The sequence below is a fragment of the Pseudopodoces humilis genome, chromosome 9 (genome assembly GCF_049639895.1).
Source record: "Pseudopodoces humilis isolate 2021_Gansu_Grassland_sample_001 chromosome 9, ASM4963989v1, whole genome shotgun sequence".
NCBI lineage: Eukaryota > Metazoa > Chordata > Aves > Passeriformes > Paridae > Pseudopodoces > Pseudopodoces humilis.
Window position 1 is genome coordinate 24,550,838 of NC_142208.1, and position 24,883 is coordinate 24,575,720.

Consider the following 24,883-nt stretch of genomic DNA (forward strand, 5'->3'; position numbering starts at 1 on the left):
AGGAGCCACCTGGGAGCCCTGCTTAGACTGTGGCTGGTTTCCCAAAAGTCACTCCAGAATTCCAAGGTGGTTATACACCTGGGTGCTACTTGCTGGCACTGCTGCAGCTCAGAGAACAAAGGGTTTGCAGCAGCTCTGAGTTGAAATGCCTAGAACTCAAACCCATCAGAGACACCTTCTCACCCTGTGGGTATCAGCACTCTGTGCCTCCCTCACCTTTGTCCTGACAAGGCGTGAGCTGAGAGAGGGATGGGGCACGTCCCTTGCTGCAGCTGAATGGATCCAGCAGGACATGGTGCCACATCCCCCCACTGCAGCCTCCCTCTGCAAGGCCACGGAGCCAGGGCATCCAACAGAGACCTTAACTTCCAGCTAAATTTCTCTTTTATCCAAGTAGACAGGAGGCTTCCCTAGCGAATCATCTCCAAGAGTGAATTTTAATGTAATAGATCAGAGAGAAGCTTAAAGCTTGGGTTGTTTGCTTTAAACACTGGATGGCTTGGTTATTTTGTCCACTGCTTAGGCTCCCTTTTATGTTACACATAGAGATAATTTCTTCTTTTCTAGGGCAAAACTGGGAGTTATTTCCTTTCAAAAAAGCTTTTTAACTAAATAAAATTACTCATTTATGGCATTCAGCATTTTTCAACAGTGCTTTTAGTTTCTCCACAAGATGCAGTATTTTATGCCAGAGCATGAATATTCAAATAAAAGCCTTTTTCCTGCATTTTCAGCAGGAAAAACATTCTTTTTTATTGAGCATTAGCTGCAATGATAATTCTCTAGTCTGTGTTATTTCACTGAAACAAAAGTTTAAAATACACAATTCTAGCCAGTTGCTTCCATTGCAGACAGAAGCTCTCTTATAACAGGAATTAAGGACAATTTGGGGAGTAGGTATGCACAATGGAAGTTTTGGTAAGTACCTGTCATTGTGACCAATTTGCACACAATGACAAAATTACAGCTGGAGGAAAGCACTGAAGGAGGAAAAACTGTGAACAGAAAAAGTCTGGTCTCCCTTGTTCGAGCTGTTTACCACCCATTATTTCTGTCCCTAAGCTCTGACTTTATTTCGCACGAGCTGACAAAAACCTCTCATCCTACAAAGTGCTGAGCATGCTCTACTCCCACACACCTCTCTCCATCATCAAGGCTGAGCTAATTTGGGGCTGCAACTCAGCCCCAAAAACACAGTGAGATGGCACCAACCATCACTCCTAGACTGCCCTGGGCAAGCTGTAATTTTGATTAAAGAAGAATTTCTTGCTCCCCCAAGCAGTCTCAGCTCCCACTCAAATTTTTCTTTTGATCTATCTGCCCCCTTCATCAGATTTTTAAAGAGTTAACGGTGTTGTCTTCCCTCCTTCCTGACACTGTCTGACCTGTGAGGCTTGGCTGGGGCCAGACTCAAAGAACATCATATAACAATATGCCTCTTCTGATGCAATGTGTCTCTGAGAGATGATGGGCTTGTATCATGCCTTTGCACAAAAGCAGAGAGCTATTCTGGGGAAAAAAATGCAAAGAGGAACTTCTTTCCAGGAATAAATCAACAACTTATCACAAACAGCATATGCAATAATTTCCTTGTTTACAGCTACAATTTGTCTGATGAAGCAATTAAAAACAAAAACCACCAAGATTTTTTGACCTCCTTCCTTATCTGAAACTGGTATCAGCAGGAAGAACACAGGTCTGACCACACTCCAAAAAAGAGCCTTACCCCAGAATACACTTTAAATATACTTCATATCTAGTAAATCACAAGGCTGCTTTAACACATGACTCCAGAACCCTGGTGTGACATCCCCAGTCAAGGACAGCTGGGCAGAGAACAGAACTAAACTTGTAAGTACTGTCTCTCCTTGTGACTGTACACATCAGTTGTACCATCCTATAGAGGCACCTGGCATTTGCTAAGCTGAAAACACTGACAGAGGCTGAAAAATATCCCTATATCCTGCAAAACTGAAAAGTAAAAAGGGAAAAGACAAGGAAAAGACAATAGCTTGCATCGAGCTAAAATACACCAGTGGCCTTCATTAAGGTAATTCTGAAACTCTGATTTTGAAAAGATAGGAATAAAAAGGAAGGAGGAAAACCTCAGATAATGACTGATTTGCCAACAACCGTGTGCAGCAAGGGTGAGGCCAGAAGCCATGTCTCCTGATATCTGAGTCATTGTGAGAGATGTTTCAGCACAGCTTTTTCCCCTGAGAAACTGCTCTCACTGAAGCTGCAGTTCAAATATCCCTCACTTCAAGGGGCTGAAATTTCAAAGCAGATGAGCCCTTCCATGAAAACCCATCCTCATGTTGTTCTCCTTGTTGCCTGAAGGACATGGTGCTGCTCCTGTCTTAACATTAACAAACCAAAGACATTTCATGTGCCCATAGCAGATCAAACTCTGGAAAAACCAACATAGTTTGGCTTGCTGGCCCAACTGCAGGCTTTGAGCACAGAGTTCTGGTTCTGTAGGCCAGTTTGTGTATCCTGGAGAAAGAAGGACTGTAATAGCTTAGTGACATGGCATGGGGACAGACAGCCCTGACACTCAGACAGGCAGATCCCAGCTGGCTTTGGAGGGGCAGGGCAGAAACTGCAGTGCAACTCCCAACATCCAGGATGAGAATTTAAGTAAATACCCCAAGCTCCATGCTGTCCCAGCTACACAAACCAAGGGCCACAGGCAGCTCCAGCACACCTGCACAAGGTCCTGTGATGGCATAGACCTGCTTTCTTTATAAGAAAAAAAGGAGGGAGAACAAAAAAAGAAAAAAAAAAAAAAGAAAAAAAAAGAAAGCAGATTGTTCTTTCTCATGTTTACTATGATGACTTTTAATGCTTAGAAGTCACAAAGTGAGATGTCAGAGTCCAATAAGCTGCTTAAGGGCACCTCACAAATGTGCCAGGGCAGAGACCTCCAAACCTAAGGGATGCACGGTCCATGCACTTCCTTTTCTTGCCTCTTGGGCCACAGCTATGGAGTTTGTAGCAGGTGCAGTGCAGAAGAAGCAAGCCATAAAGAAGTGGCTCCCAGGTAGACACTTTTGCACTGCAGTTATGCTGAGAATCACGACAGGATGGGTCAGCACCTCTGGTGGCTCAGCTCTCCTAACCAGGGAGTGTGTGGGGACTGCCAGGTGAGATCTGCAATCATACTTTTGGCAGGAGACACCTCTCACAGACACTCAGACCAGCCAGTGGGACAAACCTGCATGCACACCTCAGCCACATCAGATGGACCAAGGGCAATGTCCCATCTCCCAGAGGAGAAAACACTACTGACCCTTGGAATTGTTCTGATGACTGAAGAGCCAGGTTATAGCACAGTGCTGAAGCTGACTCCTATTTCTTGCTAAGTCTTATTCTGAGTGCAAAATTAAACAGCTCATTTTAAAAGCAGTAAAATGACTCCCACTTCAGAACACAGCTCTCAGGGGGAAAAAAGAAAGTTTGCAATTTCAGCAGGGCAATGCATGAGATGGTCTGTTAATTACCAAAGGAAAGGCAGCTGGTTCAGTTCCTGCTATCTTAATCATTTTCCTCTCTTTGATGTCTTGATCACATCTTTTGAACAACACGCTTGAAGCACAACACTGCAGAGAACACTTATTTTTATAATGAAAGGGAAATATTTTGCTCCATGCATAATATTTGTTATCCTGATAGGCTGCATTGATAGGGCTTCGTATATTGTGTTTTCAAACTAATGCTGAGTTTAAAAGGCCTGCAGGGCAGTGCAAGGCTTCTGTCAAATGATAAATACGTAATCGGTGTACGTGTCCAGCATCCTTCAAAGTGATATCAAATGGTTTCTAATAAGAAAGATGCAAGCATTCAAAACTTTCTTGTCCTAAGGGCATGCAAAGGAAGTTTACTTGTTTCTCAATTTAGTTTTCAAAGTTAAAATTTCTAGGCCATATGAAAATGACATTAATCCTTTGCACAGTGTGACAACATATCCACTGTTGCAGAGAATATATAATCAAAAACTCTCTCCCACTTCCCACAGACACCAGAGATGGCCAAAAATCTGGAGCAAGCACATAGTTTTGAAAGCTGCCAAGAACAGGATGGAATTCTGCGAGAGTTGCAGTGATCTACAGAAAATATATTTGCATGTTCATTTGCACAGTGCTGCAGTAACAGGAAAAGCTGGAGGATGACCCAGCTACACGTAAATGGCATCGAATTCCTCGAGAAGCAGCTGGCCATGAGTGCTGGGACAGCAGCTTTCTACAGCTGCCTGAAGTTAGAAGGCCTTTCCTTAATAAATGGGCCCCATTCAATGTGGGCTGAGATTCAATTTATCCTCACTGTAAATCGGAATCTGAAGTCAATAGGGATATCTCCAAGAGACTGCACACCAGAGTAAGAGGTAGTGAAGCACACAGGAGAGCTTGCTAAAAAGATGTTCAGAGACAGGAAAAACATCTCCAAAATGTCTATGACCTGAGCAGAAAGTTCAGGATTATAGCAAAAACTCAGCCCTTGCTCTAATTCTCTATGTACAATCTGAGTCTTGCTATTACAGGTTACACTGAATCTATCTAAACAAAACCTAGCTGTGCAGGAGTGACTGCAGGATGCAGACTTTACTTTAAGCACAACACCCATTTCCTCACTCTTTTCACTTGAAACCAGATGTTTTTATATTTGCGTGTGTGACATTTACACTTAACAATGCAGACTCTGGTCAAATTTGCTGAAACAGTGAGCCAAGCTATGGTTAAACTACTTCCTATATGTAGAAGCACTTTGAACATCGTGTGTGTCAGAGACCGGCGAGTCAGAGGCACAAGCACTGCCCAGCTGAGGGGTCAGATCTGCTTCAAGCTGCAGCTGGGCAGATGTGGGAGGCAGCTGGTCACTGCTCCCCATGGCCTGGTGCTGCCCCTTCCCTCCTGTGGTTACCACCACCGCACATCTGCCAGAAGGACCAGGTGTGCTGCCCCTTGAAAGTACAGAAGAGGAAAAGCCTATGGGAAATGGACTCTGGTTAATCCCCACTGGTTTGGGAGGATCTGCAGGAGGATGTGACCTGTGGTTGGGAGTAGCTGGAAGAGATGACACTTTATCCCAGCACAGGATAGCATCCCTGACCACAGCTCCTGCCTTCCAACCGACATCAGAGCTTCTCTTCCAAAAAAGGAAATAACTTGGGACTCTTTTGGCTCCCTGAATTGGCTAAGCACGGCCTCAGAGAAGCACCAAGACAGTGACTGCAGGGAAGAAGATCAGGGCTGCCCCTGGCTTAGCAACACTGTCACCCTAGACAGCAGGAGCTTGACTGGCTCTGGGACCCAGACCCACCTGGTCCTCTGGTGGGAGCTGCATGGGGTGTTAGAAAAAGGGATGCCCCCAGACACGCAGTAACAACCTGAAGCCACTCATACCACCAGCACATGGGAAATAACAGGGACACAAACACCTCCCCAAACACACTTGTCCTTGCATTTGCCCCACGGCAGAGCAGCTTCCAAAAGCTGCTCACTTCCATATTCAAAAGAACCTTTCTATTCCATGGTAGAGTGCTGCAGAAGCAGGCCCAGTCTGAGGACAGCCCAAAAGCCAGCCCAGATTCCTGCCCAAGTGACAGAGGCCTCCCTCCCATGCTCTACTTGGCCTTTCTCCAGTGAGGTCCAAGGAGTGGAGAAAGGCAGGGATCAGCATTAATGCCAGCCAAGCCAGTCCTGCCTGGGGGTGAGCCACACTCATCCTGCCTTTTGAAGAATGGTGGGCAGACAGGGCCATGGCCCTCCACTGTCCTCCCTGCCAGGAGCAAAGGGACACACACCCCTCAGCCACAGTTTCATTCTCTAATTTAGCACTGCACAGAGCAGAATTCTACCCAGCCAGTTTCCAAAAATAAAAAGAGACTGAATTTTGTTCCTGGGGCAGCCTCCTACATTCACAGTGCCAATAAGGGGGTAGTCCCTGTCTCAGTGAGCCACCCAGGAGCTGGGATGTGCCAAAGAAACCCTCATGGCTGCAAGGCCAGCTTAGAGCCCAGAAGAAACTGAGCCAGTGCATTCTGCAAAAACATCAGGAACAGTTGCTGCAGCAACTTCAGTTTCTTGCCCTTACACATACAACTCTCCCCAGCACAGGACAGGTCATTTCTATCACCAGGGTTTGTGCTGCCTAGGGAATGCTAACCGTGCAGCTGAATTCTGATTTTAAAATTTGGATTTAATAGGAAATCACATTTCTAGTGTGTTAACGATATATTTCACTAGAGGAGTTTCAGGGTATCTCTAAATAAGACTGAAAGACAAGTGTGTTTGTAATTTGGTCAATTTTCAGCAACGGTAATGATAATAGTTTTTATATCCTGTTTCTCCTCCTGCCAGCATGAAGGAAAACTCTTACAGTCTAAGAAAACAGCAACTAACATAGGATAATAAAACCACAGGTTGTAGAAATACAAAGACATGCAAAATAAATCAAATTAGAAGATGTAATTTGGGAGAGGGAGGCATTTCACATTGTGACAATCCACTCTCTTGCTGGCAACTCCATAGCACTCCATGGCCAGAATCATCATTAGCATGTTACTTGACAAAGATCTATTAAACCAGGACAGAAATGAAAAGATTTCCCCACCACAAAAAAGAGTGAAGCAGTGGGAGTTGCAAAAGAGGCCTTTGATTCACCCTTAATTCACCAGATGAATCATTTCATATTGAGCAAACATCAAAACACACTGAAGAGATACAACCAAAAACTCCCAATCCCTGAAGCCACTTCAGCTGGCTCACTAAACCACACAGCATTGATCACACACATTACCAAAGTGCTATGATTTACCTTATTACATGCATTAGTTAATTCGTGGCATCTTTGCATAAACCTTGACCTGCACTGCAAGACCATTTGACTCAGTTTATCTACAAAGAAAGCAAGTCTGCTCTACCATGCATTTGAGGAGATTGAGTTTGAGGCAGGGTGAGCACCCCACTACTCATGCACTGTTACTTATTAAGTTGCAGTAAATGGCCCATGAGATTTAAACAGAGATCAAAGGGAGACCAAATCCTGCCCCTGCAATTTTGGCAACAGCATCTCTTTGCAAGATCAGTTTTGAGCATGTGGAGTCAAAATCATTATTATATTCACTGCTCAAGCATGAGGAACCTCAATTCCTCAGCAAACCTCCATGGACAGAAGGACACATTCAAACGTGGCACAATTACCTGGTGAGAGTCAATTGGTTTTCTTCCTCAGCTGCACCAATGAAAGTGGTTAAACTACTCCCAGTGAAAGAGAAATAACCAATTTCTGAAAAACCGCATCAGAGAAAAAACTTCAGAAGAAAGAGTTTTGCAATAAATGTTCTTAATTTTAATCCCCTTTGTATAATCTTTAAATATTAGGGTAACAAAAAGTCTAGTAAGCATTTTACAGCCAGAGGAGCACTGCTGAGTGTTAGGCTCCCTTTATCTGAGTGACAGCTGTTGGCAATCCCCCAGCCCAACTCCTGCTAATCCCCATCTGCCAAAGAGGCAATAGGACCTCAGGAAACAGGCACAATATCTTGGGCATGTTATCATTAACATTGTCCCACCTTCCTGTTTTACAGTTTGTTTCTGTGCCTTCACAGACACAGCATCTCTGGGGAGGGAGGCTGGAGAGAGAGCCAGGCATCTGCTGCTTGACCCAGGTGCTTGTAGCTGCACCTGACAGCGCATGGCTCTTTCTACACTCATGGGTCCCAACCATGCAACAGCCCAGGAGATGCTTTTTTTGCCTCCCAACTGGTCAGTGCAGAGTGCTGACCCCAGCTCCTCAGGCCAGCAGCTAAAATGAAGAGTTCCTTGATGTGTTCAGCAATCACCTAAAACACTACTAAGGACAATCCTCGTTCTTGCCCCAGAACATATTCAAGCAGCCAGAGCAGCAGTGGAAAACCAGTCACACCTGATACCGGCCAGGACCAGCTGAAGGGATGTTGGTGTGGGCAGTTCAAAAACTTCCAGAAACAGTGCAGTTTCTAACATACAGGTACTCACCATCTCCTGAGAAAACGGTCTCAGACAAGCCTACAAAACTCCAAACAAATCCCAAATCCACTCACTTGGGACCACTCTTTCTTAAGATCTGCTTAGTGACAACAGGCAAGTTGTGCCAGGTCTCCCACCTAGCAGGAAAGCCCCACTAAGATCCACACCATTTCCATGCAGGACTGCATGGGTTTCACCAGGGATGTATGAATGTTTCAAGTCAAGGAGGAGCAGTTATCTGGAAGCACAAAGCATCACTGCACTCTCACCAGCCCTGGTTCCTCCCCACCAACCATTTTTAGTCTCTATACACATGAACCCTTTTGACAGAAATTTAAAAAAGGACTGGCCACCAAAAAACCATCACTATCCCAGCTAAAATGTCCCCTTCAATGCAGAAAGATGGTTTGTAATCACCTGGTTTTGCCTTTAGCAAATTACATTCAAGAGTTGCAAGAGCTTCATGATCCCCTACACTGCTACCCATTGGCACTATCACAGTAAGCACAGGCTCCAAAGTGCTTCTGTAGTTTCACTGATGCTTGTGGAAAGTGCAAAGATACCAACTATCATTTTAACAAGTGGTCTCTGCACATTTTCCCTCCACTGAACAGTGAATTTAAGTCCAAGAAAGCCTATGTTACTTCTAGAAGCACTTCTGAAACAGACACAAAGCTCAGTGTGAAAACTGCCTTAAAACATAAGGGACCATGTTCCCTTCTGGGGTCTCCCAAAGCAAACAGCCTCTAAGACAGAGTTCAACATCTGAAGGGCAAATGAGTCTCAGGCTGCTTTGATGAAACAGGCTGCAGCCATCCTAAAGCCTCCTTAGCTCACTGACACATCTTGTAGGACTGATTTGTTAAAAAAACAGGCACTGAGCGTGCCAGAGAGGACACTGAGCAATCTTCATGTCAGGTCCTGGGAATGTTCCCCAGCACAGGGGGATGGAGAGACACCAGCTGGGAGGATAGCTGGCCAAACAGCCAGGGTCAAGGACAGCTTTGGACAAGGAGCTCAGTACTCTGGAATAGAGTCAGCATCCAGCTTTGTAAAGGGGACAGCTTCAAGTGACACTAAATATAACAGAAGTACATCTATAACCTCACAACTAAGACTCACAGGGACTGAAATCCCAGGGGTTGCTATGGCCCTTTCCTTACCCCACAGACAAATGCCAAAAATATTGAAAAATAGCATATATGGAGGCTGAAAAGAGAGTGTGTTTGACTGAAACATCCCAGCATCATTTTTGGCTCATCAGCATCACAAACCAGCCTACAAAGGAGCTTGCTGATAATTGCCCCAGCTGTCTCTGCCGATACACGTAAGATGTGGCACATCATTTCTGTGTCTGCCAACACTACAAGCTCCAAATGTGACCCTGGCTCCCTTCCCCAAGCACTGAGAAACTCTTGTTATGTTTGGCTCCCCCTTTGTCCTCCCTTCACAAAAACAGCACGCTTCCACAGCATCAATCTGGAATTATTTACTGTTGTTGAAGCTCTGACAGAAACCGCAGGCCACCTCTCCTCTCACCCAAGCAGGACATGCAGAGGCTGTCCAAGTGCGAGGGGGCTTCACCCAAGTGCTCCAGCAACTCTGCCAAGAGTGTCATGAGGCAACCTGCTGCCCTCTAAAACCATGCCCTTCGCTCCCACTCCGTTCCCAAGACCTGCTGAGAGCCAGTTTATCGGTGCTATCAGAACATTAAATGAACACCATCTGCTTAAAATTACCTTCATTAAAGCTAACGTGAGAACATAATCAGCCACACTTTCTCTTCTCTGCTTTTTTAAGTGGTGTCACTTGCAAGGCTTTGGGACTAACTCTGAAACTCCCTGAAGGGAGGAAAATGAAACAGTGAAAGAACCACAAGTTACAGGCATCCTCCTTCTTGTTGACACAGCACACAGCTCAGGGACAGGACAGGCCCAGGAGTGCATCTACTCCAAGTCACACCTGGCTACATCTGGAAAATCACCCCAACAAGGTCAAACTTACTCTTGGCAGCTGCATCTGGCTCCTGCCAACATGAGCAAGGCTGTGCCCAGCAGTGCAAATAACCCACCACACGCTTGGTTGCCCACACTGAGCTGTTGCCACTGTCTGGGCTAAACAGCTCACTTGTATTCAGCCTGCAGTGACTGCAAGAAGTGTTAGGCAGGAAAAGCTGTTTGATCTCTGCCTTTGAGGGTGGAGGCCAGAGCAGCTTGGCAGAATGGAGGCTAGGAAGGAACATGAATATTCTGCAGAAAGTAGTGGAGAGAAGCGAGACAGGAGGTCGAATCAAACAGAGTGAAGAAACCTGTTTATGCAAAAGGACAAAATTGGTGTGAGAACAGGATGCTTGTGAATAATAAAAGGTCTGGACTGGAAGTCATTAACCATCAGAAGAAATTTGAAGCTTCCAATCAAGCCAACCCATCCACCCTGAAGGTTCTTATGTGGGAATGCTATATGCTTGTACAGCATTAATGACCTAGACCTATCCCACGTCTGTGTTCTACAGTTCCATGACCCACTCAGTACTTTCAGCCACAAAAGAAACACTTTTTTTCCATCAGCCCATATTATCCACCAGTCTCATGACAGTTCTGAGAAGCCAGTTCTGCAGGAGACAGACACACTGATACAAACAATGCTGTCCCTGTCTGATCTGCTCACCTTGCAAAGAAGTGCTGATGTACAGAGTTGGGGGACCCTTGGATGAAAGGCATTAGATAACAGCCTGAATGTATATTAATAGTAACACCAGACGTGGTATCTCTAACAAAGTAAACTGCCACTTGACCCAAGGCTGGGAAAAAGAAAGTGATCTGCCAAGGCCCAGATGTGCAACACTAGCCCACAAACATGTGATGGAATCCTGAAAGAAGTGCATGGAGCAGAGGAGGGAGCTGGAAGTGATGATGGGAGGGTTGCTTCCTCACAGCACGCACTGTGCTTCCTTGACTTCGTCTGGTCGAGACTCAACAGCTCTCATTGCTATGAACAACACAGAGCAAGGCTCAGGAGCCTGAGCTACTGCCAGACTTCAAAGGGACACCTGGGAAGGCATCAGAAGATACAGGTTGGGCCAGAATGAAGCTGTACCTAAATTCAGTGTTACATTTTTAATAAACTTGGATGGTAACTGCTTAACAGCAGCACAGAGAACTCAGTGCTTAGTCTAAAGCAGCTGTCAGGTAACAGACTTTCTGACCCAAACACATGACTTTAATAGCAGTCTTTACCCCAAAAATTTGCCAATTCCTTGTCTGAACCACTTGTCCTTTCAGTCTTAGTATCACCTGTCAATAAAGTGTTAAAAACCTAATTACATAAATAAAATTTAATTTTATTCCACCTCATACCCAAGAATGCTGTAATTCCTCACTACTGTCAAGAGCCTGAACCTGTCATCATTTACCCATGCCTGTATCAGAAAAATTCATGCTCTGCATTCAGATAAGCATCTCTCTCTCCTCTTTCCTCTGCTTCTACACTACTTCAGCTGATGAGGGATATGATTTCAGACAGGTTTGGTATGAGAAAAACTGGACTGTTCCCAGCCCCAGAAACACCAAGGAGAGATACGGATGGGACCCTTTTCTGTTTCAAGCAGACTAGATCCTGACCACTGAAGGTAACTTTACAAATATTTTCTTTTATATCCTTCACAGAAACAGCTGGAAATAAGTCTAGAAGCAAAACGAGGAACAAGAGTTACAAGAATATTGTAGATGATTTTATTTGATCTGTGGTGAGTGTTGTTTCTGAAAGCTATGGAAGTTAATTTATAATGTTAGCAATTTGACAACCAGTCTTTTTAGTAGGAACTCAGCTATTGTGTTTTGAAACAAACAGGATCTAGCATGGGCAGGACCCTGTCTGTGACTATGACTTGGCTATTATTTTATCAACTTGAAGCAAGGCTGGGCTGCCAAACCCTTCACCTTGTTTTACACGTAGAACCCAAGAGTTTGTCTTGGCTAACATAACCAGAAGATCAAGGTTTACAAACCTTGTAAACCTTGGCACTTTAGCTGAGCAGGTACAGGAGCCCCATCTGACACAAATACATTGGAAAGTGCTACCCACAACTGCTAGACCCTACACATTTCCCACAAACCATCATAGGTTTTTGATGGACACAGAGACCAGAACATGGACAACAGTGAGAAAAAAGCCTGGGAACTCAGATAAAGCCCCAAAGTGAATGGACACTTGCTGATGACAGCACTGCAAAGTTGGCTTTGGTGCTTGGCTCCTGGTAAAACAATGACATAATGCTGTGTTTACTAGCAGGGGAATCTGAGGGTTGGAAATGGATCTGTAAAAAAACCACTAGCACGTTTTTTTGACAAGCCAACAGATTAACATCTATTGTCACTGGGGCAAGGCCAAACTCCACTGGAAATGGCCCAGGAGTTTGATGTCACCGAGATGCTCACAAGGACGTCAGCTGAAGAGTGTTCCCATGTCATCTCAGCATTTACTGCACTGGTACTGCCTGAAGCCACCACCACCTTCTGTTTAACCCTTTCCGTCACAACGTGCAGTGGGGAACACAGAGGCAATATGTTCTTCTATTTGGCAATAGAAGTTTGACCCAGATCTGCTACAGCTCATGCTAGCCAGACACAGAAGGTTGATAATGGCCAGGCAGGAGGGCAGGTTGCTGGCAGATAAAACATACATTTGACTGTCAGACTTTTGCTAGTACTGACTAAAGTCTCTCTCTTTCTACAAATACAAACAGTGGATATTATTTCTTCATTTGACTCCTTAGGAGTCAAATGAAGAAAGGACTCCTTCACATGGCCAGTTGCACCCTCACCTCATCTGAGTCAAAGTCTTTATCATAACCCAGCCAACGCCTCTCACATACAGTAAGACAACAGCCAACAAGTTTTAGCTCCACACAAGATCCCAACAAAGGATACCTGGAACTCCATAAATGCCAGGGCCTGGTAGAGAACAATCTCACACTTATCAGATTAATAATTCTGATGGCTCAGAATCACTGTAGGGATAACATGATGGGCAGAGCCTCACAATGCCCTTGGCACACAGGGAAAGTGTTGGGTTACCTTTCCTCAGGAGTGGTAAAAACATCAGTGCTATGCTCTCAGCCTTCTACAGACCCTCAAATCCCAGAGGAAGGATGGTAAAATGCTCTTCAGTCCAGCACTACTGCATTTGGCAGAGCACCTAAAACTCCAGAATTAAGACAATGGTAAAAACCCCATGCTGTGGGCAGTGTTAGAGCTTTCCAGAAGGAGGGGAAAAATTGGAAGAATAAAAGAGTACTCTTAGGCTCTGGCCAGGACTTTGGCATCAGCTCTAATAGAATCGATTGCAAACCTCTCCTTTCCACATAATTTCTTTGACCATGCCCTCCCCTTGCTCCAATGCAGAAGTCAAAACAAAGCTAAGCACATGTGTACACTCAAAGATCTCACATCAAAACCACAATCCCTACTAAACACCTGCACACTCCTCAATGTAATTAAGAAGAATTCTGTGAAACAGCAACCCCAATGGTCATTCTGGCCAACACCTGGGCACACAGATGTACAGTCTTACAGCTGAAGGGGTGGTAGAAAACCCAACACCCTCACAGCCAAGCAGTTTGGCCAGCACCATCAGCAGGGAGGCCAAGGGGCTGAGCAGCAGTGCCTTGCTCCCATCCCCAGCTGTGAGTCCTCAGGCCCCACTCCTTTGGGCCAGAGCCCAGTCAAAACAGGAGATGCCTCCAGGACAGCACTGCCTCACATACCTGTACATAGACACCCTCCAGTGCCAGCAGCAAATTACCTTTGTTGTTCAAAAAGCCACTGGTTCTTACAGCCAGAGGACAGAGGGATGGACCCTCCTGCACAGACCACGTCTCCAATGTCCAAGGGTTGTTATCCATGGAAAATTCAACAACACTATTTTTAGTTTAAACAGAACTATTTATTCTGGGGATGTCTGTATTAAAGGATAAAATGCAAGCTACAGCTGCCCAGCTCAGAAACAGGTGGAAAGCTGCTTCTTCCAAACAGTCCAGAGTTTTGACACAGACTGCAGCAAAATTTTAAACAGAAAATTTCTTCTTGAACAATAACAGCCAAAACACTCCTCCATATTCTGCACGTGAGAGTATTCCAGAGGCTGGCTACTGCGCTAGATTCCTTTTGAGCAAAACATCCTGGGTTGTCTTTATAAAACACTTCTTGCTGAAAGGTTAGAGGAAAACTTAGCTGAATTTGAAAGGGGGGCAGGGGGAGGGCAGAAAAAGAGCTTGTTAAGGACATCCAGGGCTTGTAAAATGCTTAAGATACAGGATTGCTGCCTTCTGGTACATGGAAAACCAGCATGGATGTTCCTCTAGAACCAGTCACTTTTATTCTTCTTTAACAGTATATTGTTAATAACTGAAAATAAACAGCCTTTTAGTTAATAAAAAGCCATATCGCCATCAGTGCTGCTCCAGGGATTCTAGACAGTTTCACCTGATACAGACATATTTATAAAACACACAGACACAGCTTCCTTCCTATTGCTGACTTTCCTCTGTCCCGTCCCAGAAGGCAGCTCCAGAGCCTGTTTTAATCCCACTGAGGAAAATGCTGAACTGTCTTCCTGTGACAAGGCTGGGAGATGGGAGGAGGGACATGCACTTAATCTGCTCTCCTTGGCTTTCTTCCAGAAAAATACTTCACATATCCTTGTTTGTTTGTTTTTAAATTCTAAGTGATTTTAATGCCAGTGAAAGTTGCTGGAGTGATAGCTCTGGGAAACTGCAGGCTTCCCACTTAGGCATCAGCAGGGGCTGTGCCAGCTGCCCTGATTCTGCAGAAGACCAGGAGCTCAGCTGCCTCTTCTACCGTCCACCACAGGAAAAACCATCCCACAGCTCAGTCTGCTCAAGATGAGGCAAGTGTCAAAACATCAAATTTTCAGGCAAAGGAAATATACTGAGCTCAAAGCAGCAAAGCACTTGCAGGGCATCTGAATTGAAAAACGCTTAAAACTGATTTTCAGAGTATTTTGCTTTTGGTCAGAGGGGGTTACTGGCAGGTTTGCATCTGCTGGAGAGGAGAAAACCAGGAATAACCTTCTAGGCACAAAAAAATATGTGCATGAGTTAATGTATAAATAATAAATAACCTTAGTTAAAGAGTAGGAAAATATCACAGGATGCTGAGGGAGCAATTAGAAATCTCATCTTCACAGTATTAGGAAAGCAGTAATTGAGATATTCTCTGTTGCATCAAGCCCCCCGAGGGTACAAGAAAGCTTGGAAAGATTTCACCTGTGCCAGGGAGCTTTCCTGACAGGTAATGCAGACACCAGAGAGAGATCAGACAGCAGCAGCCAGTAGCCTACTACCAAAGGCTACTCCTAGAAAGACCATACTCCATTCTTCACCTCAACCACTTCCACAGACCCTGGGACTCCAAGATGGGGAGGAAAGCCCATGGGGAACAGGCTCAGAGTCAAAAAGTATGGCTGGCATCCTCGATGTGTGTTTCCTCAGAGGGGAACATAGCTCTTATGTCATCCCATTCACTCCTGTGCCCCCTGAGCACTGTCAGGGAAGTGACGGCCTCGCTCCGTTTCCGGATAACAACCTGACCTTGGCCATCCTGGCTGCTCCCAGGGCAGCCTTGCCAGTAGAGGAAGATAACCCAAACCTGGGGGTTTCAAAACTGATGCCAGCAGTCAGCCCTGAGCTAACACCTGCATCTTTACACTTCATAGAAGGTGAGTAAATCCCGTTGGCTTTGCAGCAGAGTGCACTGAGATCCAGAGAGGCTAAAGGCCACACTGGGTAAAGGCTCTTCTACCACACTGCACCATGTCCTGTGTGTATCACACAGGGTGTTTGTTCAAACCTTGCTGGGTGATTTATGAACTTCATGTGTTAAAGTTTGCATTTCTAGGCATGTCCTGGACAGTGGAGAGTCACACTTCCAGTATTTCTGGGGCAGCTTGGAAGACTTCTGTAAAGGAGACAGAATGGCAGCATGGAGCTCCTGTTAAAACACAGCTATGGTTGGTAGAGATTTGGCATGTTTCTCCCTATGAACAGAGATAGGGGTGTTTTCCTTGTAAACAAGTTTGCATCAAGCCTATAAAAACATGCTACTGACTACTGGAGCATCAGAGCCCAGTGCATCCCTGGGTTTAGCCAGCGTGGTTTATAGGAAAAACAAAACACACCCCACTGGTCAGAGAAACAGTGCCAGCAACATATCAAAACATTATTACTGCCAGTCAGGTTTCAAACACGGTATGTGTGGGACCACACATGCATTTATGGACACTTAGAGTCTATGAATTTTTTATTATATCCAGTGAGTCAACTCTAACATAAGTTGCATTATAATAATACAGAATTACAGCCTTATTGTGAAGCCATGGTACACCCAGAGCAGCCAGTGTCTACTATAAGCAATTTAGAATACACTGCAGCAAATCAGTGCAACATGTGATATTCTGATGGAGACACAAAGTTGGGGATATGTATTTTGATCACAAAAGAAGGATGCTCCCAGTCCAAGGATTTGGTTGGTTAGCTACACATTAAGCTCCTCTTCCAAAAACTGGAATAAGGAGGAACTTTGTCAAAACCAAAAAGCACAAGAGCACAATTAACGCCATCACCACACTCAAGCACTTAGAGCCACTACAATGAATACAGTATTTCCTTTCCCTACCTTCATCCCAGGGTAATCTAAAGGTTATTATCCTTCCTTGTGCCTGTTTTTTGCAACAAGGCCTAAATGCTGATCAGACAGTAGCTTGGGTTACCTCTGTGCTCAATCACCTGCTCAGCTGGTTGAGATTGTCTCACTGCTCCCACCTGCCTGTCCCTGTAAGTCATCGCCTGTCCCTAAGCCCAGTGCAGACACCATCTTTTAGGTCTGTCTGCACACCTTTTAGTGCAAAAGCATCCTTGCTTTGTAACAAATGCTCTTATGCATTCCAACCTTTGTCCCACATTTATAAATGCATACAATGAGAATATCATATAACTGACATCTAGTGAATGTAAGCTTGAAGGAGTAAATTATTATTATTATTATTATTATTTCCATATACTTATCTTGAAGTTAGAGCAGAGTGAGAGCACTAAAGTGGGAAGGCTCTAACTAAAGATATTCCACTTTAAAATCCTTTGAGGTGAAAAAAATCACCTGGTTTCCTTTTGCTTTACCTCCCCCCACCCCAAATGTGATGCTGTGTCTGCCCAGAAGAGAATAACGAACAAAGATCCTGGAGACTGAATTTTTGCTTTTAAAGTAAAGACAAAGGAAAATGCACTATATTAAAAAACTTAGTAATTACAAACTTCTCACTAAAAGTTTCAATAAAGCCTCTCTAGAGGTGTGAACCAAAGCCCAGGAAAGTTACTAGGAGGGTTTTTTCCATCAACTCGACTGTATTTGGCTTTGACACTACCTGATTAAACAGCAGACACCACCAATTTCAAACAGTATGCCACTGTGCTGCTCTCTGCCTTCTCCATGCAATATTTACACAGCATGCTCCAGGCAAGAAGGTGTCTGCTCTGGCTACATGAAAGCATTCAGCCTCACAATGTCTCACAACACAGTGCTCTCAGCCCCTCTCACGATCCTATTCTTCCCCGTGGTTTCTGGGGACCAGTTCCCTTTGCGTGAGCAGGCACAGATTAAGAGGATACAGCATGAAAAAGGAAGATCAAAAAAAAGAAAACCATCTCACATTAGAAGGTCCAGCTGCTTCCTCCCAAATGACTAAATTAGAGAGCTTGTACGTCACCTCCTGCCTCAGGTAGGGTCACATTGAATCTCTCTTCCTGTTTAATCCATATAAAATGGGAAATGGGTTTTGAGGAAGACAATGATTGAATACGAGAGTAGTATTTTTTCAGACTGTGTACTTTTTATCAGGTAATTGCAAGACTGCTTTGAAAGCCAAAGAAAACAACATAAAATGCTACATACACTTCACAGGTGCCTTTGGGTCAACCGCTTAACTTCTTGCCTCATGTTCCCAGTGAGGGTACCAGCACATATCCTACCTTGCAGGGACAGGAGGAGGCAATGCCTTGAAGCTGGCTCTCTAAGGGCTGGGGCTGTGGGTAAGAGGAACAGACAAGCTGCTCTGGGATGCAGGAAGTCTGGGCTCCCTTTCCTACTCCAACAACTGCTTCCTTAGGATGTCTGTTCACCTCTCTCTCTCCATTTTGGTGTCTCAGTTCCTCCCCCATTTAACTCAAAGCAGTGAGACTGATGTAATTTTGACTACAGCACATCAAGCTGAATTGCACCAGTGGGCTCCAGCACCCACACCCTGACCCCAGGCAAGGCTCTTGTGAAGCCAGAGGTCACTTGCAGCTGTCAGCAGCCAAAAACCTTTGTGCTGTCTCTTAGGACATCATCTCCCTGGCAACCATGTCCCAGTGAAAGTCAACAGTAGCATCCTCATCGTTTTTAAAATGGAACTTGGGGGCTTTGTAGCTGTTGCCCCCAGCTCATGGACTTGCTAAAAGCTTTCCCCTGAACTTTCATTTGTTTGCCCTCCCAGCACACTCAACCACAGGGGAGACAGTGCAGGCAGCCTGCTGTGACATAAGGCCTTCAGATTATTTCATCCTGCCCTGACCACCACAAATCAGGACATCTACCTTGTCTCTCTATTAATAAGTAATCTATTCCAAAGGCTGGAGACAGCCATTTGCTTTGCAAACTGTTGAATTTAGATACCACAGTCTCTTGCCTGAATGTTACCAGACCAAAGCTCTGCTGGGAGAAAGAACTGGGAGTACTCCTTGATCTGCTGGGCTCCCCAACTGCGTTGAAGCAGCGAGTTGCACTGCACAACTCATTTGATGAGCCAAGCAGGGTGAATGCAGCTCCTTCTCCTAAGTTAGCAATTCCTTCTCCAAGGTATACTAACATAGGAACAAAGATCCTTGCCACTAAACCATGTCCAGATTCTCCCCATCAGTGCTGGCCACTGTATAGAAAGCAGCTTGCAGCAAAGAGAATAAAGCCATGAACATGCCTGATTGCATTGGAGTTGCTCGAGTCTGAGCAGTAAAAGCAGGAGCAGCCAAGAAACAAGGAGCAGAGCTTGACCCAAGCAGTACAAGGTTTTTCTTCAAAGCATGCTGACATTTTACAACAAGTCATTTGTGACAAGCACACTCGTTCTCCTGGGAGAAACCCTACACAGCAGAACTCAATCCCTGAAAGTCAGCAACGCCACTACCCCGAGGAGGTGAGGTTAGCAACCATATCCACACAGCAGAGACATTCCTACAAGAGCTCTCGAGGCATTCAGAGGTGGCATTAGGAAACAATTACCCTGGGGAGGAACTGGGACAGTATACAGGCATCTCAGATGACTGAAATCAGCAATGCACCTCAGTCTAACTGGAAGGAGGCAGAGCAATCACTTGTAAGCCAAGAGCGTTTTATCTTACAGCTATGCTGAACAAAGCTGAAAAACACAAAAAGCCCAACTGCAACAGGAGTAGCACAGTGCTGAAAGAGAAAATCTCTACTGATGTATCCATCCCTGCCCTTGGGATAACACAGGCACACTTAAGAGACCTCAGAAATGACCCCAAGTATATAAATGTCTGGTGAGATAATGCACATCAGTAACTGCCGTGTCCTCAGCAGAAAAGCAAGTGGTAAGAGAGGGGGGTGGGGGAGCCTGTTCATCTGGCTTCTAATGAATGTTTGCCATCACCCAGGTCTGCAAAGCAGTGAACAGGTGAAGGTGCTAACCCAATCTCATCTCCCTGGGAGCAAGATCAAGCACATCTGGTAGGCAGAGGCTCCCTGCAGGGCTGTTGAAGGAGACAGACATTTGGATAAAAGGGTAAGCTATCTGCCTAAAGATAACCTGGGAGCAGAGAGAGGGGAGGGGAGGTGTTCTCTTTAAGCTCCACAACGGATGGCTGAAGGAGGTAAGCATCAACAGTGGATCCTTTCAAATACAGAATGCACTTCTGCTTTGGGATCATTTCATGCTTAGTTCAGACAATTACAATTTCAGACGAAAAGCCAGAGAATCTACCCCATAAACAGATCAAACCACATCAACTGAGAAAAGAAACTGTTTAACGCTTAGCAGGGGCCAGAAAATGGATTTGGATTTTCCTACCAGCTTTTTCTCTTCAGAATGATTAACTGGCACCTTCAACCATTAACTGCACTGTCCTAATCCACCCTGCTTCACTGCAGCACTGCTCAGCCAATGTGTGACCCCTGTTGCATCAGGGGTCTTTCCAACAAACCCAGACTTGACCTTCCTGACATTGTTCTTGTTAAAAGAAAAGGGAAGGGGGAAAGCAAGGAGATTTAACATTTTGTTAAAGTAATATCAAGTGCAAATCAATTTTTAAAAGATCATCAGTATGGGGAAAGAGGTTATTAATTTGAAAAGTCAAAAGCTCTAAGAGCAGCAATAGCTTGTGTTGGGGATATACCATGTAAGAGGGTTGTGGTTACTGATGCAACCTTTTGTTTATCCTTGCACATGCTGCCAGCCAGGGCCCCCAGCCAGACAGGTGGTTTTGTGCTACCCAGTTGCTAACAGGGATGCAGAGGAAAGCACTGCAGACTCCTTCCATAGTAAGGATTTCCCAGAAGAGGGTAGAGAGCTGGCTGGGTTCCTATCAAATAGCACTGGAGCCAAGATTTTAATCTATTCCCACAGGCCCTATTTAACTTCCACTGAGGTATTAAACTCGTCAGAAGTTTCACACACACAGGATCATAGCAGAGGATATGTAAAGCTGTCTTCTTTCTTTAACTTTCTTGAGTCAAGGCCACAAAAGCTGTGCTCCTGTCATGAAAGACACCTGCTCCAGGCAATGATTCCTGGCAGCTAAGCCAAGCAGTGCAGGAGCTGATGTGCTACTCACATTTAGCCCCCTCCACGTGCTCACAATGCCTAAGGTGTGCCTTCATCTCTCCAGATTCCACTATGGTCCTGAAAGATCACAATTAAGAGGAGAGAGAGTCATGTTAAAACACCTGCAATACTTAGGTCACCATCCACCACAGTAACACATTGTTAATCTGATGCCAAAGCACATTTGCATGGCCTGAAGGCTTGGCATAAAGACATTCATGGATGCTGGAGATAGAAAAGCTTTTTGATATTTCAAAGCCACATAGGGCAAAGAGCATAAAGCCTTGCAGTCTCCAAACTATCCACAGGCGATGGAGAGAGCTAAATCCTAATTAATCTTAAGTGATGCTTATACTAATCTTACAAGAATATAGTTGTTTCATGTTAAAAAGGAGCACAGAACCAAAGTAACAGTAACCAATGGGTCAGACCCAGGGAATTAAGTTCTCTGAAAGCATGGGTTTACCCTCAGTGACTGACTCCAACCAAAGCCAGATGACAGACCCTACTGTGCTGAATACTGTACAGCCACCGACAGAAACTAAGTGGGACAAAAGGCAGACACACCATTAGTCACCCAAACAAACCATTTTGTTTGTGGGGTTTTGGCTGAGAACTGGACACATGGAGGTGTGGAACTGTTGTACAGAAGACAATATTAGTAAAAGTGTACAATGAGAAGGGTGAAGGGAAAGAAAAAAATTTGCCACTAGAAGGATTAAAGAGAACTTCTTGGAATAGGCTACTGTTTATTAAAATGAATGACAATGATCATCAAGAAAAAAAATGTGTTTTACAGGTAAATACAGGAAATATTTTCTTTCAAATCCTGTAAACACAGGGTTTAAATCTTGCTTTCACTGTCAATTTCTCTCAGCAATCCAAGAGACTGGAAGAAATTAGAATCTCTTGGAAGATATTGTGACCAGTTCTTTTGTACATTTTGGTGCTTAGCAGAGGCACTTCTCTGGTGCTGAAATGCCACCACCTTTCATGTGAGATAACACCCTACAGCTGTGTCAGCCACAGTCCACAGCAGAGCCTGCGAAAACTAAAGAAGCCGTTCCCACCTGGAAGCAGTGAGTGCCTAACAGACTGAACACACAGGTCCTGCTGCAATCTGAGAGGATACGAGACCTAAAACTTCCAGTCTTATGAATTGGTCACAAGATGCTTAATTCCATGGTAGATGAGAGATTCAGCTTTACAAGTCTGCATCTCCCAGCAACATAGTGCCCTCTAGCCTTAAACTGGATTATGGTTTAAGCCTCAGAGGAAAAAGCTCAGTGATATGCAACACTAATATAAAGGTTTAAGTCCAGTCTTTGCCCTTATCTTTTCAACAATCCATTCAGCTGCTGATCAGCTCTGGAGAAATCTGGCAGACACACAATGCCAGGAAACACAGTATACTCAGAGCAATTTCACACCAGATGCAATACCTCCTCAAGGCTTTTCCTTACCAAAGCTGGAAGATTTACCTTCTCTATAGACAAAATCCAACTTTCTGTTTTAATGATCACATTTTAAAATACATGTTGAATCTTGAGAAACAGTTAAAGGATTTGGTGCAGCTAAAACCCAGAAACAGCCAGAGACAGAAGAAAAGATACTTGTCTACTTAAGTGGAGAGGGGAAAGCTGACTGTATGCTGCAAACTCCTTCAGGCAAAGACACCTCCACATGACAGGCTGCAACACAGGAGTCCGGGAAAATTGTTAAAAACTCTCCTCTAATGCTCTGCTATTGGCAGTAAGGTGCGAAAGAGAGATAAAAGAGATCCAAACGCTGAGGCTGCCTTGGGAAGCATGCAGACAGGCTGCCCCCTCAAAAAAGGTCTGAATGTAACTTAGGGTGAGAACGAGCAAAGATGCGCTCAGCACCGCCAGCTGCCCGACCCCGCCGCAGCCGAACCTTGCTCCGCTCCCCACCGAGCACCCTGGCCAGGACGGGGACAGCCTGGGGATCCGAGATCCTGCCCCATCCTGCCCTGGGACTAGTGAGGAAGAAGAGAAGATCCACATTCCGAGGGAAAGGAAACTTCAGAAGGGTAACACTAAAGCCAAGAGCAAAACGGGGCGAAAGAGGGCTAGGAAGAGCCGCACCTCAACACCAAGAGGCCGCGGGGGAGCTCCGCGGGTGTCTCACCTGGGGCCAGCGTCTCGTCACAGAGTGGCAAGGGACGGCTCCGGGCATCGCTCCGGGCACCGCTCCGGGCCTGGCCCGTCCCCCCCGCACACGTGCTCACCCCCGCGCCCCGCCGGCACTCACATAGTGTTTCGAGGGGTTCCTCCGCTTCTCCACGTCCACCACGTTGGCGTCCAGCACGCTGTAGGACAGCATCTTCGCGCACCCCGGCGGGGCTCCGCGGCTCCCTGCCGGCGCTGGCAGCACCCTCCGCCGCGGCGATGCCGGGCGGGCGGCAGGGAGACAGGCAAGGGAGGATGCCCCGGTGCCGGCTCCGCCCCTGCCGCGGCTGCGGCGGCCCCCCGCCCCCAGCAGCCCAGCCCAGCCCGGCTGCGCTCCCTGCCCGCTGCCCCGGGGCTGCGCGGCCACTGCGGCGGCAGCGGCGGCGGGAGGGGCCGGGCCGGGCCGGCGGCTCCGCCCCCGGGTGGCCCCGGGGGCTCTGGCGGGACGGGAGCCACCGCCCCCAGTGCCGGAGAGGGCGGGCGGCCGCCCCCGGGTGCCCCGCTCCCTCCCGGACCCCCCCAGGCCCGGGCAGAGCCCCCGCGCTCTGCTGGGACACCGCGGCCCGACCTCGAGGAGAGCCCGCGGGAAGGGGCGGCCCGGGGCACGGGAAGCGCGGGATGCCCCAGGGCCCTCCATCACTGCAGAAAGGGTCCGAAATACCCTCCCCGAGCGGCCAAGGCCACGCCGGAAACCGCGAGTGAAGGGCCGAGCCCGCTCCCTGCAGGCTCCAGCTGGGAGCTCAAGGCCGGCCGCCGCATGGGAAGGTCCCCGTGCCGTGTCCCCCAGGGACACAGGCATCACAGCTGGAGGAAAGTTGCACAGACCCTCTATTATGGGGGATTTTAGAGCGATAAACCTATTTCAGCTCTTTGTATATACATGCCCAGGTAAATGGGTATCATCTTCCTCAGTCCCGCTCCAAAAAGAATTTGCCCCAGAAATTTTAGGTGCGGGTTTTTTTTTTTTTTCTTTTCAATAATGCATCATTACTTTGCATATGATTATTTTAAAGTTATGTCAAAAATGGCAACTTGAATGTGATCTTCCAGCCCTCAGCTTGTTTTATGACATTCATTAGCTATTAGCCAAATTAACTGAAGTTACTAAGATCTCTCCTTCCTCTGAAGTCTCTTGAATAGCAGTCCGGACAGATTTTCCGGTAGTATTCCAGAGTGCTGCTGAGGGCTCAAGACCTGCCAGCCCAGGAGTGCAAAGAGGACCAGCTCCTGGCAAAATATGCTTCTCATTTACAGTCAGAACAGTCCATCTCAATGTAATTTCCTCTGACGTGCTCTAGGCACAATTTCTGAATCAGAACTTTTACAGCGTTACTGGCCCTGAAACAACAATCATGAGACGGACACCGGAGTCACAAAGCCTTAGGTATTTGGGCCAGAAGGCTAGCATGAAAAAGTGGCTGTTTTCAAAACATAGCAGGTTTCCACAAGCAGCTTAAGGGGGTGGGGGGGGGAGGAGGAGCAGCCCCAGCAATGCATAAGATATCAACTACTGCCAGGTGGGAACTAGGTATCTGCTGGCATACTGACAAGGATAGATGTTCAGAGCCAGCCTTCTCCTCCCTCCTCAGCTACTATACACTGTTTACCAAAATAAATGACCTGACATAAAACACCAAAATCCCAGCATTGCACCCCAGGAGGAGCACAGGTATACATGAGACAAGGAGGGCAACAGAGGGGAAAACCTCATCTTCCCGCTTCCATTGGCACTTTTGAGGCTTATCTTCTTCTTCTTAGAGGGACTGCCCACCTCTAATTCTCATGCATGACACA

At 46.1% G+C, this 24,883-nt stretch overlaps 1 protein-coding gene across 4 annotated transcripts in view; it reads right to left on the reverse strand.

Annotated features, from left to right (window-relative positions):
* SH3PXD2A (SH3 and PX domains 2A) overlaps positions 1-23,300 on the reverse strand; it is a 247,803-nt gene extending 224,503 nt beyond the window's left edge. For all 4 annotated transcript variants that reach the window (XM_088059689.1, XM_088059690.1, XM_088059688.1 and 1 more), the window contains exon 1: positions 23,172-23,300. In XM_088059689.1, the coding sequence (XP_087915815.1) occupies positions 23,172-23,243 (72 nt within the window). In that variant the 5' untranslated portion in view covers positions 23,244-23,300. The remainder of the gene's footprint in view (positions 1-23,171) is intronic.
* Between the last annotated feature and the right edge of the window lie 1,583 nt (positions 23,301-24,883).